At 35.9% G+C, this 19,020-nt stretch overlaps 1 protein-coding gene across 23 annotated transcripts in view; it reads right to left on the bottom strand.

Annotated features, from left to right (window-relative positions):
• Positions 1 to 19,020, bottom strand: part of LOC105481129 (unc-80 homolog, NALCN channel complex subunit) — a 231,613-nt gene that overhangs the window by 142,340 nt on the left and 70,253 nt on the right. For all 23 annotated transcript variants that reach the window (XM_011740446.3, XM_071073877.1, XM_011740447.3 and 20 more), the window contains 3 exons: positions 18,578 to 18,684; positions 16,778 to 16,874; positions 9,317 to 9,489 (listed from right to left, as the gene is read on the bottom strand). In XM_011740446.3, coding sequence (XP_011738748.2) covers positions 9,317 to 9,489; positions 16,778 to 16,874; positions 18,578 to 18,684 — 377 coding nt within the window. The remainder of the gene's footprint in view (positions 1 to 9,316; positions 9,490 to 16,777; positions 16,875 to 18,577; positions 18,685 to 19,020) is intronic.

Genomic DNA, 19,020 nt, shown 5'->3' with positions numbered 1-19,020 from the left:
CTAGCAGAGAAACAACAAAAAAAGAGAATTTTAGACCAATATCCCTGATGAACATTGATGCAAAAATCCTCAGTAAAATACTGGCAAACCAAATCCAGCAGCACATCAAAAAGCTTATCCACCGTGACCAAGTGGGCTTCATCCCTGGGATGCAAGGCTAGTTCAACATGTGCAAATCAATAAATGCAATCCAGCATATAAACAGAAACAAAGACAAAAACCACATGATTATCTCAATAGATGCAGAAAAGGCCTTTGACAAAATTCAACAGCCCTTCATGCTAATAAATTAGGTATTGATGGGACGTATCTCAAAATAATAAGAGCTATTTATGGCAAACCCACAGCCAATATCACACTGATTGGGCAAAAACTGGAAGCATTCCCTTTGAAAACTGGCACAAGACAGGGATGCCCTCTCTCACCACTCCTATTCAACACAATCTTGGAATTTCTGGCCAGGGCAATCAGGCAAGAGAAAGAAATAAAGGGTATTCAATTAGGAAAAGAGGAAGTCAAATTGTCCCTGTTTGCAGATGACATGATTGTATATTTAGAAAACCCCACCGTCTCAGCCCAAAATCTCCTTAAGCTGATAAGCAACTTCAACAAAGTCTCAGAATACAAAATCAATGTGCAAAAATCACAAGCATTCTTATACACCAATAACAGACAGCGTGAACTCCCAGTCACAATTGCTTCAAAGAGAATAAAATACCCAGGAATCCAACTTAAAAGGGGTGTGAAGGACCTCTTCAGGGAGAACTACAAACCACTGCTCAATGAAATAAAATAAGACACGAACAAATGGAAGAACATTCCAAGCTCATGGATAGGAAGAATCAGTATCGTGAAAATGGCCATACTGCCCAAGGTAATTTATAGATTCAATGCCATCCCCATCAAGCTACCAATGAGTTTCTTCACAGAATTGGAAAAAACAGCTTTAAAGTTCATATGGAACCAAAAAAAGAGCCCACTTAGGGTCAAGTCAACCCTAAGCCAAAAGAACAAAGCTGCAGGCATCACGCTCTGACTTCAAACTATACTATGAGGCTACAGTAACCAAAACAGCATGGTACTGGTGCCAAACAGAGATAAAGACCAATGGAACAGAACAGAACCCTCAGAAATAATACCACACATCTACAACCATCTGATCTTTGACAAACCTGACAAAAACAAGAAATGGGGAAAGAGTTCCCTATTTAATAAACGGTGCTGGGAAAACTGGCTTGCCATATGTAGAAAGCTGAAACTGGACCCCTTCCTTACACCTTATACAAAAATTAATTCAAGATGGATTAAAGACTTAAATGTTAGACCTAAAACAATAAAAACCCTAGAAGAAAACCTAGAGTTTTCTTCAGGACATAGGCATGGGGAAGGACTTCATGTCTAAAACACCAAAAGCAATGGCAACAAAAGCCAAAATTGACAAATGAGATCTAATTAAACTAAAGAGCTTCTGCACAGCAAAAGAAACTACCATCAGAGTGAACAGGCAACCTACAGAATGCAAGTAAATTTTTGCAATCTACTCATCTGACAAAGGGCTAATACCCAGATTCTACAAAGAACTCAAACAAATTTACATGAAAAAAAAAAAAAAAAACCCCATCAAAAAGTGGGCAAAGGATATGAACAGACACTTCTCAAAAGAAGACAGTTATGCAGCCAACAGACACATGAAAAAATGCTTATCATCACTGGCCATCAGAGAAATGCAAATCAAAACCACAATGAGATACCATCTCACACCAGTTAGAATGGCGATCACTAAAAAGTCAGGAAACAACAGGTGCTGGAGAGGATGTGAAGTAATAGGAACACTTTTACACTGTTGGTGGGACTGTAAACTAGTTCAACCATTGTGGGAGACAGTGTGGCGATTCCCAAGGATCTAGAACTAGAAATACCATTTGACCCAGCCATCCCATTACTGGGTATATACCCAAAGGATTATAAATTATGCTGCTATAAAGACACATGCACACGTATGTTTATTGCGGCACTATTCACAATAGCAAAGACTTGGGACCAACCCAAATGTCCATCAATGATAGACTGGATTAAGAAAACGTGGCACATATGCACCATGGAATACTATGCAGTCATAAAAAATGATGATTCATGTCCTTTATAGGGACATGGATGAAGCTGGAAACCATCATTCTCAGCAAACTATTGCAAGGACAAAAAACCAAACACCGCATGTTCTCACTTATAGGTGGAAATTGAACAATGAGAACACTTGGACACAGGAAGGGGAACATCACACACCTGTCATGGGGTGGGGGTAGGGGGGAGGGATAGCATTAGGAGATATATCTAATGTAAATGACGAGTTAATGGGTGCAGCACACCAACATGGCACATGTATACATATGTAACAAACCTGCACGTTGTGCACATGTACCCTAGAACTTAAAGTATAATGAAAAAATTATTTTATTGTAAAAATAAAAAGAAAATGCGGCACATACAACATTCATTACCACTAGATTAAGAGGATAATTTGATAGTTTAGTTTTGTTATTACTAAATTATTTCTAATTTTCTTATGATTCAAAAGAGAATCATAAGGTATTTCCTTTCATGCATTCATGTCTCCTTGAAAGGACCTAATTTGCATTGATTATTAAATATATTGGATGTTAAGCCCCAATATGAATTATACTTCTTGCAATAAGCCTGGAAGTAAGTGTGAATTAGGCCTATGGTAACTGAAGGTCTTTTCCTAGGAGAGTCCCAGTTTATGTCTGTTTTCCTCACATAATTATTGAAAACTCTTTCACTCTTGAAAGTGTCCTATTTTGAAAAAGAATTATATATTCACTTCTTCTAAAGCTGTCTATTTATGAGGCTAAACAATTTAACATTAGATTTCCTCCATTCATAGACTAGGGATAATTCTATGATTTTTTAAAAATTGTTATTATACTTTAAGTTCTAGGGTACATGTGCGTAACGTGCAGGTTTGTTACATATGTATACTTGTGCCATGTTGGTGTGCTACACCCATCCACTCGTCAGCACCCATCAACTCGTCATTTACATCAGGTATAACTCCCAATGCAATCCCTCACCTCTCCCCCCTCCCCATGATAGGCCCTGGTGTGTGATGTTCCCCTTCCATGATCTTATGGATGGCCCTATATTTATGGAATTGTTCCTAAAGCAAACTGGCATTATTATTAGTGTTTTTCATGCTAATAAATTACCAGTAAATTAGAAATCACTGCTTGTGTATGTTACAAATTCACCTGGATAAATAAGGATAGACTATTTCCCTTGAAAAATAAAGGAAATGGAAATACCTTTTGCTTGAACTGTTTTTCTTTTTCTTTTTGTTTTAGTTTTGTATTTGTAGATTATATAAACCTAGAGATGAAATGAATCCTTTCTAAAACATGTCTTTTAAAAGATGCCTTACAGTTGCATCTGCTAAATTAACCCTAAAGAGAAAGATTGTGAGGAAAAGCTGTGTTGGACTTAAAATTGAATCAATTATCCCTACATTTAGTGGTCGTAGCAATAATAAAAGTAGGATTGTTTAGAACCAACAGAAAAACAGGTCAGCAAAACTTTGAACACTAACATTTCCAATATTTATTCCATCTAATAATACTTTTTAATTCTGAAGAAAATTACAATCTTAAAAAATCACATTTAAATTCTATTATTAAGGTCATAAAACAATGAAACCATTGTAATATAAAAATTATGTCAAAATGCAAAAATTATATTTAAGCTGCACTTAAAAATAAATATAACAAAGCAAAACAATAAAAGAGAGGTTGGAGAAAATGCAGGATTGAAATATGATGATGAATTGAGCACATTTATTTTTCCCCGCCTCCTCCAAATTCTATCTGATGAAATGGCGGAATCTATGTTTCTATCTATCTCTATATATCTATATCTATCTGTATCTGTATCTGTATCTGTGCCTATATCTAGATCCACATCTGTACCTCATTTACATATCTACCTAGCATATCTACATCTGTGTTTATTTCTATGTTTATATCTATTTATATTATATACATGTATCTAAATGAAACCACAATGCATTGGAAAACATATAAAACATACTTAAAAACTGAGGCATTCTTGCAAGATTGGAAGCAGGTGAATCAGATATTGGATGAAACCAAATACAGAGGAAACAAAAGCTAAAAATACCTTTAGCAGATAACATCAGTGAAAGTTGGCATAACCCTGAGGAACTCCTAACCCATATCAATAGGTATGAGCAATTGCAGTTGTCACATCTGTACAAATGACAGTAAACACCAAATGCTACTTTGATTCAAGCACATACAACATGGAGCTGCATTACCTTCCTCTCAGTCTGTCAGAATTCACCAGCCCCTTTAGTTCCTTCACTTTCCATAGCTGAGAAACTGATTGTGAGTGTGTCCTTATTTGGGGTTCATCTCTTGGCTTAATCCTTTTGCTCTCATACCAACAAATAAGATAATGAATGTGAAGGTGCTTTATAAACCATCAAGCATAATGAAAACGTTACGATTATTATTCTCTACCAACACCTCTGCCAACCACCACCACCACCATCATCACCTATGCCTTTTATCCAACCAATCATGTCTACCCAGATTCTCTCTCTTTTTGCCTCATAATGGAAACTACTGAGCTCCTTTAACCCTTGACTGATTCTGACCTCTGGAATTTTGACCTCTGAATGCTATACACAGCTTGACCCTGACCTCGAATCAAAGACTGTCAGGTATGAAAGGAACTCCTACTACCCACATACTGCTTGATCCTCCTGTACATTCACCCCCACTGGATCCAGTCTAGTAACAAAGACCTCGGTATTTCCAGACGCAGGCTACTCAATCAGTGGACACGTATGTTAATGAGAAAATGCCTCTTTACTTGATGGCTCAAAAGACACTGCTTATAAGCTCCAGCACTCCTTCATTTTCTTTCTTACCATGAGACTTATGAGATCGAGAAGGCCCAGCAGGGCCAGAATAGCTTCCACAGGAAAAGAAGAAAGGAGAATCTAGCGGTGTGGTAATCATCTAGTTATAGCCTTATTTTGGTGAAGTTAAAAAGAAATTTAAGTTTTCTACATGATCCAGCCCAATTTAATGGTAGGAGTCAAGCCTCAGTCAGAAACAGAGTGTACTTAGAACTGGGAACTCTGGTATGACATCATATCAGAAACTCTAAGTAGTACAGCAGTTGGATATCAGATAGGTATAAAATCATTTGATGAGAGGGAATGAAGTCCCGATACCCCAGATACCTGATTATCAAACTGTTCATCAATATTCTTCTTAAAATAACCCCCATAAAGCCAGTATTAATTTGTTTTATTGGGATTATTTTTTAAATCTCTAAGTGTGTTGCTGTCTTTATGACAAGGCTTTTGTTTCTCCCATGCTCACATATCTTACATAAAGTCTAAAAGCTTTCCATGTAGGAAGTAATTATGACAGGTTTCCTTCTGTTTCTATATCACCAATGAATATTAATAAAGTAATTTCCATTACTTAATGAAAGAGTCTCTTTTTGACAGTAATCATGCATTCATTGAGGTTGAATTCTCAATATTTTTGGGTTCATGGGTGGGTTTTGGGGGACTCCATAAACTTTCTGATATTATAAATTAAATTTTGTCTATAAATGTACTTTTCTTGAGAGAATTTCCATAACTTTATCCAATTTTGAAAGAATCTATGTCCCTAAATGTTAAGAGTCACCAGTTTAGAGAGTGAATGTGTGGTATGAATCTTTAAGATTGAAAATCTTACATTTTTCTATTATTAATTCATCATGTGTTCATATGATAAGGAACACTTTTAAGGATTCAAATGCTTTGTGACCATTAAAAGTCATTCACATTCTTTTTTATTATAGGAGGGCATATACATTTAAGCACATTTTCAGTATGTCAAAGAGATACCCATTCTGATTTATTTAAGTCATCTTTTTTACAGTGATAGCATATGGCATTGCTAAAAGAGTCCTGAATGGAAGCAGAAGAATCTGTTCTGATGCCAGTTTTTGCAACAACTAATTCATGTGACCTTGAGCAAACTCACCTCAGCTCTTGGGGCTTTTGTTCCCTCATATGGAAAACAAGCAAATGAAAAGACCACTTGATAGAGCCCCTAACATGGCATGATCCATATTTATGCAGAAATTTCAGCTCAGGACCTCTGAAAGAATGTGAGGCCTAGACCTTTCCCGTGAATGAAGGACAATCTGTCAACTCTCATCAGGTGCTTATTTTACTTTAAAAATGGTCAAGTATAATGAAAATTACTTGACCTATTATTACTATTATTATCCTCTACTATTATTCCATCATTTTCCAATTTCTACAGCAAGCTGTGCCTATATTTTTCACTCAGTTTTCCAACAAGTTGAAATAAGATGACTTGTTACAATTGTCCTTAATTTCATTAGTCAGTTACCTGAAAATTCTGACGCCTCACTTGTCTAAAAATTTTCCAAAAGTAGCTGTGACTTTAGGATTGAGACAACGATGGACATGATAGTACCCTTGGAGCACTTCAGCTTCAACCATCTGTAAAGCGGCAAATATTACTGTGTATTGAATAATTGTTTGATCAGCTTCTGTCACCTTCACTTTCCTAACCACATTTAAGCTATTGGGTATAAAATACGGAATTTGTTATTGTTGCATGCTTTAAAGTAAGTGGTCTCACATAATATTTTAATAAGAGAGTCAGTATGGTAGAATACAAAATAGAAGGGCTTGGAAGATAGACCCAGGTTCCAATCTGGCTCCATCCTTTGCTGACTTAGTAGCCCTGCCTATTAATCGGTCTTTCCGTGCTTCAGTTTTTCCCTTTGGCAACAGGGTGGGCATACAATAAATACTAATCATTCATTAATCAACCTTAGAATGCTGTAGACTAAGATATCTGGAAAAAAGATCACTATACAAACACAATCTTCACTGGAAAAAGTGAAAAATAGGTGCAGTCCTCCAGTTGAGTTTTGTTGTGTTATCATTAACAGAACCATGTCTGGCACACAGGAATCCCTCAGAAGACATTTGCTGAGTTAATTAATCATTATATGGTGAGTATCTTATAACTCACATTGCCTCTGGGCTTTTTAATACCACCACCCTTTCCATTTGATGTATTTGGTATGTAAAGAACTACTAACTCTTCCTGTCTGACTATATACAGTCCAAAATTACTTACTACTCAGGGAGGAGTTGAGGAGTTGAGGAGTGCTCCACTCACCATCACTGCTCTCATTATCACACAGTTAGTCCAAGAATTCCTTCTGTTCCCTAATCAAATCCTGCTGCTTACACCACTACTGACCCTGCATGTGGTGTTTGATATTTTCTACTCATATCAGCACTTTCAAATCATTGCCAACCTGAGAGTTATAAAGTAGGAATCTTGGATATTTTAATAGGCATTTCTTTTACTTTTTTTAAAACTTGTAAATTAACAGAGCATTTCTTAAGTTCAAATAAGATGTGGTACAGTTTACTGACTATTAGTATTTTTGGTGACTGGCTGTTCATACACTTTTCCATTATTTAAGAGTTTGATTGTTTATTCTTTTCTAATGAATTTATTGCATTTATTTATTTTAATCTGCTCCTTAGGGAACAGAGCAAGATGTGATTAAGACAAACCATGCATGACTCAAAAGAGTGACAGCTAAGCTTCCACTGTCCCACCTAGAAAACAGGGGATTGGCTCCTTGCCTTGTTAAGCTCTCCTGCTTTAGGCAGACATCTCACTGTACTTTGATTGTTTAATTGCCACAAACCCCAGCTCTCCTGGAGACCTGTGATTCTCTACATTTTACAGTCACCATGGCACATATCAATACACATTGAACATGCTGCAGTTTTTAAAAAAATCTCAATGGTCACTACCCAATAATGAGAAACTGACTGAAAAAAACATCTTTTTTTTCTTTTTTTTTTTTGAGACGGAGTCTTGCTCTGTCACCCAGACTGAAGTGCAGTGGTGCGATCTTGGCTCACTGCAAGCTCCCTCCGCCTCCCAGGTTCACACCATTCTCCTGCCTCAGCCTCCCAAGTAGCTGGGACTACAGGCACCCGCCACCACGCCTGGCTAATTTTTTGTATTTTTAGTAGAGACAGGGTTTCACCGTGTTAGCCAGGATGGTCTCGATCTCCTGATCTCGTGATCTGCCCACCTCGGCCTCCCAAAGTGCTAGGATTGCAGGCATGAGCCACCACGCCCAGCCTGAAAAAATCTTATATAATAGAAAGCAATCATTTTGGATGATTATAAGTGGTACTAATGTTTCAGCCTTAAGTGAAGCCACATACCTTGCTGGTCACTAAATATCCTGAGAGCAAAAGCTGCAAATGTCACAGAGAAATTTCACGAATTATATTATAAGGTTTGTATTATTTTCCAATGTAAAATATGAATAACCACTGGTCACTCATTTGTGTGTCATAAAACCTGAAATAAAGATCATTTATTGGCAGGCTTAAAATTTTTTGTTCTAATAAAAATCTATTTCAGTTTGTCTTTTTAAAAGGTTAAAATAAAATACTTTTATTTATTGATGTTTACTTGGTATTTTGTACCGTGTTTATGCGGCATATGATGACTTTATAAATAAAGGTAAATAAATTGAGAGGCTGAGTTCAAAATTCACATGTGGGCCTAATTTACCAGACAAAAACACTTTCTAACCAAGATCCACTTCATACTCTTTAATCCCTTACATGTGTATAATACCATACAATGTTCAAAGTGCTTTTGTGCAATTCATTTCAATTGATCCTTGTTTCATATTTTTCCTCCAATTGATGGATAATGAAATCAAGGCTTGGCGAGTTTAAAGGACTAATACATGGCAGACATAGGACCAATAATATAATAATAATGGCCCACTTTATTGTGTAGTTCCTATATTTCAGGCACTGTGATGAGGGCTTTATATCTAATACCTCGTTTAGTTTTCACACTAGCCCTAGAAGGCAGCTATAGTATTGTTATTGATCTTACACTCATTTTACAGAGGTTCAGGTGGTAAATGTCAGAGTGATTTTAACTCAGTTAGTCTGACTCCAGAGCCCTCACATATTTAGACAGTCTATTTCCGAGGGCATATTAATTAGGATGTTTCTCCCTTTCTTTTCTCTCACCTCACCATCTTTCTTCCCCCTTTTATCACTAATTCTGAAAAAGCAAACAAACAAACACAGGAGGATTACAATTGGGGATTCATGCTTACCTCTGTTAATAGTATTACTTGGGATGCGGGGTAGGGTGGGAAAATTCTTTCACCAACTTACTAGATCCAAGGCGGCTGCTAGGATGGAGGCATCAGGAATGGTCCCTGGCTCACAGCAGTTCAAGAGAAATTGGAAGCGTTTCATGCCTTGTCGGATTGCTCCAAGATTCACCACGTTTTTGCTTTTTCCACCATCTTGGTTGGGAGAGAGATGATCATCAAAACTGTGGCAACCTATAGGAGAGGTGCCATGGTGGAGGAACGAAAGAGAGAGAATGTAATGGATCACAGGTTTAAAAAGAGTTTCAAAGATACAACAGTGTGTTTACTACAGTGTTGGCCAGAAAACTTTCTCCTTCACTCCACTTCCTTGCTCTCCACCCTAATGTTTGATTTAAACACATCCTGACTTTTGGGAATCTGGTAACACGTGACATATGAAAATGTAAGATTTTACCGAAATATTTAAATATAGTGTTTGATCATTTTACTTGCAGGTCTTCTTTTGAATACTAGTAAGAGCTTTTGGTGTATTTAAAATTATTCTTCCTGTAATCAACAACTTCTGTTTTTATGGAAGTTGCAGTCACTGTGCAAATTCCAATCTGTTACAACAAATTGATACAGCATTGGTACAGCATTGCGTATAATGTGTACATTGTGTACAGCATGCTGTACAAATTGGTACATTTTGGTGTGGTGAAAGCATTGTAGTGAAAGGAAAAACCTTTTATCAGTTACAGCACAAAGAATCACTGGCTACTGGAGGTTCAGAATTAGGGTTACCACTCTAACAATTTGCATTCATAGTAGATAAAAGGGGGTGTTTACAGTTATGGGCCTGGGTTTATCATGACAGTGCGCCACACACAAGGATGTCAGCCACCATATCCACTAATGTAAAAATGCGGGAACCTACTCTATCAGGGAACACATCATTTGGAAGCAGTTTAAGCCTGGGACACAGATTCACTTAGACTTTATTATCACCAGATTTAAAAATTATGGCAAGGCATAAAAATAATTACCAGCCTTGGTCTACAACTTTCACAATGACTCAATCATATTGACCTATGTCAGTATGAAATAACATGATGTCTGGGATTTGTTTTACAATACATTTAAAAGAGCATGAAAGATAGATGAAGCAAATATGGCAATTTCTAAATTATTTTTCCAGTGGGTGATGAATATTTTGGATCCATTGAACCATTCTCTTTACTTTTTGCCTATGTTTGAACATTTTCATAAGCTCAAAAATGGCCTCAGAAGATAAAGTATCATTAGTGAAATTTCCTATATTTCATTCTTTATGGCTTTGTTTCTTTTTCAGATACAAATATTCCATATTCAAAAATTCAAAATTCAATACCTTCAGTGTTTTTTTGCCAGTTAGTATAGCATTTTTTTTAATCATATGCAAAAAGAACTACCATGAGAAGAATTTGATGGTGGAAAAAATTCAAAAGACAAAATCTCAAATGATACAAAGCTATAGATGAGGAACAAACAATTCCAGGAGAGCCTTGTTTTCAGGCAGCTCCCTTTCAAAATGCTACTCTATTTCCTCACCGGACACCACCAAAGCTACTAGAACAGGTATATTCCTGTTATTCTTTATAACTATATGTCACTTCATTAATCATTTATATATACCCCTTTAATAGTATATAAAGTATACTAATATGTATACCAAAGAATTCTCATCTGTTAAAAAGTATAAACAGTCCCTTAAACTTTGAATTGAAGAGACATCCCAAATAATAAGATTTTTCTTTTTTGTGAATCCAGTTGTTTTATTATTTGTTACTATAATTAAGATTTAAAATACATTAGGTAATAACTACCTAAAATTTGTAATGGAATTAATACATAAGACCAGATAGATGATCAATGAAGTTATTCTTATTTATCAAATTTAGTAAGAACAGTTGCCATTATTTTATTTAAGGAAGCATTAAGAATATGTATTTCACAGTTTTCTTCAACTTTTATTTGACAAGATTACTAATTTCAAAAGAATTTTATTCAATATTGCTAAAAGAAGTGTCATTTTAATTGCAAGAATTTCAAAAATAATGCAGTTAAGGAACGTAAGTAAAATAACGAAGACAGAAGTCATCAAAACACTCACTGACAGCAAGAACCTATATTCTTTGCTTCACAGAATAATATGTATTTGTTACAGGTGAGAAGATAAGCAGAATCCTATAAGCACAGGACATAAGAGTCATGTTATTAATAAAAGCTAATTATAATGGAAATTTTCCATTGTATTTATATAGCATTAATAGATAATAATATTTTTTTTTTGATATAATTTTGGTACTATTTTGAGCACTTAGTAGATCCCAAGTACTGTATGAAATGTTTTATAATTAATTTTCTTTATTTTTTGCAATAGCCCTATAAGATAAGTTTTTACAAATGATTTTAAAAGAGAATGTATTTTTGGGATGTATGGGTCTGTTGGTGAGGAGATAGTGGTGGACAGAGACAGAGAGATAAAGAAGGAACAGGTTAAGCAGCCCAATCTGTTTATACAATGGACAGTTATAAAGGCAAGATTTAAATCCAGATCTACTGACCACAAACCTGCACTCTTACCACTATGCCATAATGTAATCTCTAAAATACCAAATGTTTATATGGAAGAAGGTCAGACTTTTATACTCTGCTGAAGGTAGTGATCATGTTAGAAAAACTTAATGTAAGAAATAATTCCTCATTGTACATGTTATATTTCTTGGGTTTTCTCCTGTATCTTTAATGATAAACTGACGATAAAATTGTATCCTGCTGGCATTCCACATTTTACTACTAAAAGAAATGTCAAAAAGTAATTTGGCTGCAAAATGTATTTTTTATCAATTTTTTATAGCAATACACTAGGATGTGAGAATGCCTCTTGGCTTCCTTAGACATAATGATTACTTTTTTAGCCTCAGTATATTTTAGTTGCATTTGTTTAATATTTATTTTTTATGTTGAGGTGTATATTGAGGTGTAATTATAATTCTATTTACATAGAATGCATTTTTATAAGCTTTTAAATCCAAGAAGGGATGTATAAAAACATCCCACTTGTTTTTTAATATTATTTTTAATTGGCAGATCATTATCATATACATTTATGGGTACAAAGTTTCAGACATATAAAATCTAGTATTTCTTTAAGCAGTATTTCCCATTGTGTTGATGGCACAGCTGAGAACATAGAAGATATGCAGTTGATTAGTTGAAAAAAATTGTTTTAATTAATCAAACACCTTCCCTCAAATAGAGACAACATGATTTTTAGAATGAAATAATTTCAGTGAATATGAAAACACAAAAGAAAAAGATAGCTGATTTCTGAATGTAATTTCAATTCTATTTCACGTTCACCAGATACAGTTTTCATTTATTGAATAACTTTTAAATTTTAAAGAAATTCTATTGGCATTTCATCTCAAATCACTGAAGTTGAAGTAATGCGTTTAAACTGAGGGTAAGAAGGTTTGACGTTTGTTCTCTTTAACAACTTTAAAGAAAGAAACAAATTCTGTAATTAAGATAATTTAGATGAGAAAAGACAACACATCTATCATGGTTGGGTACTAATCATTTGTACACATAGATTGCAAAAGAAAGAAAAAGAAGGAAAGGGAAGAAAGAAAAGAAAGAAAGGAGAGAGCAAGAAAGAAAGCAAGAGAAAGAAAGAAAAGAGAAGGAAAGAAAGGAAGGAAGGAGAAAAGGAAGTAAGGAAAAAAGCAGGCTCAAAAATACAATGATGTTTGCACGATTAAGGGAAGTAGTTGTTGTAAAATATGATGTACTTAGATTAGCAGATAATGTTGTTTAAGCTGGAGATACTTATTTTCTGCAAGCAATTCCAAAGGAATAATCTCACAGCATATCTTTTATAATTTTTAACAAGCAAGAGAACATAGGCAAAGAATAGTGATATATAAGCTATATTCTCTTGCCAGCCCAAAGCACATAAAATATTCCAGATAACAATCTCAAATACTATGGCTTTGTTTTCTAGACATGCAAAAATAAACTGCCGATATTTCAGGTATTGTTGACACAAACTCATTGTAGAATCTGGCTCTATGAATATTCCATATCAGATCTTTTGAATCTGTGAATGGAATACAAAGAATATACGAAACAATGGCTAAAATCCATAGGAATCGTGGTAAGAAAAACACAAACTCCAGAATGAACTAATGTTTGTAAGAAATGCTAATGATAACATGTTTAGAACATGAATAAGAAGAGAATGTAAGAGAATTAAAAGGAGAGTGGAAACAAGTCAATTATGCTTTTATCTTTTCCACCAAGAAGAAAAATCTACAAATGGGGAAGTATAGTGCCGTAATCAGTTAGGTCAGCTATAAGGAAATGCCATAGACCGGGTGACTTAAAACAACAAACATTTTTTTTTTTTTTTTTTTTTTTGAGACGGAGTCTTGCTCTGTAGCCCGGGCTGGAGTGCAGTGGCCCAATCTCAGCTCACTGCAAGCTCCGCCTCCCGGGTTTACGCCATTCTCCTGCCTCAGCCTCCGGAGTAGCTGGGACTACAGGCGCCCGCCACCTCGCCCGGCTAGTTTTTTGTATTTTTAGTAGAGACGGGGTTTCACGGTGTTAGCCAGGATGGTCTCGATCTTCTGACCTCGTGATCCGCCCGTCTCGGCCTCCCAAAGTGCTGGATTACAGGCTTGAGCCACCGCGCCCGGCCAACAACAAACATTTATTTCTCACAGTTCTGAAGGCTGGAAGTCTGAGATCAGGGTGTCGTCATGGTCAGGTTCTTGGTGATGGCTCTCTTCCTGGTTATGTCCTCACGTGGCTTTTCCTTGGTGTATGCATGCAGAGAGACCTTATGTCTCCTCTTTTTTTTTTTTTTTTTTAATAAGGGCATTAAAATCCCATCACAAGTGCCCCCCTTATGAGCTTATCTAAACCTAATCACCTCCCAAAGCCTCCACCTCTAAATACTATCACTTTGGGGATTAGAGCTTTGAGACAAATTTTTTGGGGATATACACATTCGGTTCGCAGTAGACAGAAAAAGTTCACTTAAGAAGAAATATTTGGGCAGGCATGGTGGTTCATGACTGTAATCCCAGCACTTTGGGAAGCTGAGGTAGGAGGATCACTTGAGGCCAAGAGTTCAAGATCAGCCTGGGCAACATAGCAAGACACCCCACCCCCCACCCATCTCTACAAAAAATGTAAAACAAATTTAGTGGGGCACGGTGCTGCATGTCCGTAATCCTAGCTATTTGCAAGGTTGAGGCAGGAGTATCATTTGAGCCTGGGAGTTTGAGGCTGCAGTGAACTATGATTGTACCATTGCACTCCAGCATGGGTGACAGGGGAAGACCCTGTCTCAAAAAGAAAGAAGGAAGAAAGGAAAGAAAGAAAGAGAGGAAAGAAAGAAAGAGAGAGAGAGAAAGAAAGAGAAGAAAGAAGGGAGGATGGGAGGAAGGGAAGGAGGAAGGGAAGGAGGAAGGGAGGGAGGTAGAGAGGGAGGGAAGAAGGAAGGAAGGAAGGAAGAAGGAAGGAAGGAAGGAAGGAAGGAAGGAAGGAAGGAAGGAAGGAAGGAAGGAAGGAATTTTGAAAAAAGAAGAAATATTCACCAAATGTGATTGAGTTTAAGCCTCAGTTATACTTTAGTGCATAAAGAGAACTTAAAGATGTGATTGCAGCTCCAGTCAAATGACATCCAGTTAGCATGACACATACCTGGAGAACACACTTTAGCTCCACACTTCATTCTCAAAAAAGCACAACAAACATTTCTTTATAATACTGACGTCTGAACGTGAGACATATTGTCTCCAAAATATTGTGAGGAGTGGAAAGAGTGTAAAAGGATTGAAAATTATGAATGTCCTGGTTATTAGGAAGATTCTTAAAACCACAGAGACTAATAAACTTGATTTTTGCCCTAGCCAAATTCTATAAGAGACAATTAAATAAGATAGGAACATTTTCAAAAGAGAAGTAATCATAGGAGTCACTGTAACTTCATTATGCTGAACTAAGTCACGTTCTTCTTTTTGATAGAGTGTAAGGATATCATAGGCATGTTCTGGAAAATTCTGATGATGTTTCTGTAGTGATATGGGAAAGTTCTCTGATCACTAGAAAATTACGGGCATGGTTCACTAAAAATCTGTACCCACAAATTATTAATCAAAGTCAAGTAGAAGTATTCTTAGAGTTATATCTTTGCATTTGTCCTGTTCAGAAATAGTATGAACAACTTGGACGAGAACAGGGAAATGTGCACGTCTTTGCAGACAGATCTTTATAGTAGAAAGAAGAAAAGACAGAGTTTGATTTAGTTTTGATTCTCTTTTCATTCATTTGCTTATTTAGTTATATTTTAATATAAAATCTCAAATATTATGGATTATAAAGAGTGGAAAGAGTGTAAAAGGATTGAAAATGGATACTTCTCAAAATTATGGATTCTGTCTCTTAATTTCCTTCCTGGGTAAGTGACTTAACTACCTCTTAAATTAATGAAATAATAAATTTTCATCATTTTTGAAATGAAGAACAAATAATGGCTACATCAAAATATACCACAAAATATTCATCCATGTGAAAAAAAGCCAGCAAAAAATTAATCAATACAAACCAATTACGTAATGTGAAAATAGAAAATGTAATATTAAATTGTGTTCATATACTTCCTGTGGTCCTCAAGCTTAATAGTCACACTATCCACTATACTAATTAATTTTAAATATGGCATACTGCATTCCATCCTAAGTTCCACATTTTGTAAAAAAGCATATCATCTAACTAAAATACATAATAAAAATGAATCAGAATGGTGACGGATCTAGAGACACTTCCACGTAAGGAAAAGTAAAGAAATCAAAGATGTTTAGCTAGCAGCAGTGAGATCAAAAGAGAGAACATGAAATGGATAACATATGGAGTTTGCATGGTATGTGTGTGTGAGAGTGTATGTGATGTGTATGTGTGTGCATCTTGGTACAGACGTCATAACTAGGACAAATGAAGCAAATTTGTGGATAAGTATGTCTTCAGAATGTGAAGAAAAATTATCTAATAATTAAGGCTGTCTTGCTCTGGAACAGGTTGCTTTGTAAAGTTATAAACTCCCCCTCAGTGAAAGTGTGCAGAGGGCGGCTGGCCACCTGTCAGGGATATACTGAGCAGAATTTGTTAGTAGATAGGTGGGTGGATAAAAGGATCTCTGGAAGTTTTGTAAAGTTCTCAGATTTTAATAAAGGATAGAACAGCAGAAGAGGCTGGATCTTACTCTTTGCAAACCCAGTGCCCATCACAGAGTGAGGAACATAGTAAGGCTTCCGTAAATGTCTGTTGAATCAAATTGCAAAAAGAGAAGCTATAGATAGTGGTAAAAGCGTGTATGAGAAAGAAATGAATGAAAAACCAATGAAAATAGAAAATGGAACACTTAATCTAATCAAGTTTTTGTTCTGTTTGATGAACGTTGAATAGAATTCTTAGGATGAATGACATTTACCAAGACGCTTGAAGAAATTCTCCTCTTCATCTCTTCCATTTTCCATTCCACTTCCTGGCCCACCTTCAGAAAGCTTCACAGCACTGGTGAATTTGACCTGAAAAAAAAAAAAGAAAAAGGAAAGTAGAGAGATAACAAGATTCAAAGGTAAATCGTTGTGGTTAGATCAATCCTTGACTTGAAAATGAGTTGTTGACTCATTTTCATGCGATTACTTTGCTCTTCTGGGTCCCACATCTGGTTAGTTTAGTCATCAGTGTAGTTCATTCTCATGTGCCAAAAAAGATATCACTGTAACTACAAAAAGGAACCAGGTCCCAGGTAACTAAAGCTAAATAATCTGGTGCTATAAAAATAATTGAGATATTCTTAGAGTTTAAATCTGGTAAAGTCCAAACTGAAATAATGAATAGCAAGACATAGTTATTCTTTACAAACATCACAACTGAGAATCAGACCAAAGTGAAAGATAGCCAAATAGAATACTTTAAATCTCTGAAATAATCAGTATAAATTAATTTATAGAGTGCATTATAATGAAAATGTAATAACATGTTTCTCTTTCTAAGAATTAAAATATGTTCTTCATCTTGCTTTTAGGTCAGCAGTACTCAAAATTTTTTGCACAGCAAGGAAGCTATGAGCCACACAAACTCCAATATTTGACTTATGCTTTTCTAGCAAATAGAAGGTAAGGAAGGAATGATACATATATTTTCTAAATATCCAATAGTCTTGCATATTACTTGTATAATTTCAAAATATCACTTTTAAAACAGACTAGATAAAAGAAAATGGTTTGGCTGGGCAGGGTGGCTCACGCCTGTAATCCCAGCACTTTGGGAGGTCGAGGCATGCGGATCACAAGCTCAAGAGATCGAGACCATCCTGGTCAACATGGTGAAACCCCGTCTCTACTAAAAATACAAAAATTAGCTGGGTATGGTGGCACGCACTAGTCGCAGCTACTTGGGAGGCTGAGGCAGGAGAATCGCTTGAACCCGGGAGGTGGAGGTTGCAGTGAGCCAGGATCACCTACTGCACTCCAACCTGGCAACAGATAGAGTCTCTGTCAAAAACAAAACAAAAACAAAAACAACAGCAACAACAACAAAAAACCCACAACACAACAAAACAAAACAAAACCCCTGGTTTTACTGAGATTAGAAAACAAAAGAATGTAAGCAAATAATTTGTATACATATAAGGAAACATAACTCTTACATTTGCTGAAAATTAGGTATACAAATGACCAGGCCATGGAGCATCCACAGAGAAGACTCTTGGAAGAAATCTTATGCTACTCCAATGCTTCACAGTATTATGAAGGAGGAGTGTAGTGAAAACAGTCATCCTGAGTTTCCTTCTTCTTTTCAATACAGAAAATGGTTCATATGGTGCCAAAAGTAGTGGAAAAAGAATGGATTATGTGTGTCTTAATATGTAAAAGGAATCACTGTAAAATTACCGGATTCTTGGATAGGAGTTTGAAATGTCAGTCATTTCATAGGTGTGTCAAAAGTTAAAAATGGCTGGAAAAAATGTCTATATACATCTCCACATCTGCATTATAATTTTACATAATTTTTGACCACACTTTTCCTTTTTCCTTTCCTATGATAGCCTACTACTTAAACATTTTAGTTTCCATTGCTTATCTAAGTTTCCAAAGTTAGTTCATCTGGAGAGTTTCTTCAGCTTTTCCTTATTTGGTTCCTGCAGGTGTTTGCTATTTCTCAGCCTTCACATGTTTCTGTCAGCGACTTCAACATTCACTTACACAAGTTATGTCCTGTTTACCTTGGAGCTTTGTCTGATGAAAGAGAGTCGGTCCACAGAGCTAATGTCTAGGAGGTCCTCCACACCATCTGCCAGGCCTGAGAGGGATGATCTTTTCAGCCAGTTCCCTATTTAATAGTTAAATCATTTAGATCAATGTAGCATTTTCTACCCAATCAATTAAACAGAAATGTCAGCATAAGCCCAACAAGCGATGAAAGTTACATTACTTGGACAAATAGAAAAACAAAGTGTTTTCAATGTACATGCTTTGAATAAAAATGTTCAGTGTTAGACTATAAAATTACATGAGCATGTGGGGCCAGGACAAAAAGAATCTGGGTTGAGATGAAACCATCATTTATCCAGCTTCACATCTCTCATTAAAGATTGTGAATGTTACCTCCTAAATATTTCTCAAATGTGTTCATTTATCTCTGCCTACATGGCCACCACCCAGTTCA

The sequence above is a fragment of the Macaca nemestrina genome, chromosome 11, assembly GCF_043159975.1.
Source record: "Macaca nemestrina isolate mMacNem1 chromosome 11, mMacNem.hap1, whole genome shotgun sequence".
NCBI lineage: Eukaryota > Metazoa > Chordata > Mammalia > Primates > Cercopithecidae > Macaca > Macaca nemestrina.
The sequence above is the reverse complement of the archived record's forward strand: the minus strand, read 5'-3'. Positions and strand labels throughout refer to the sequence as shown.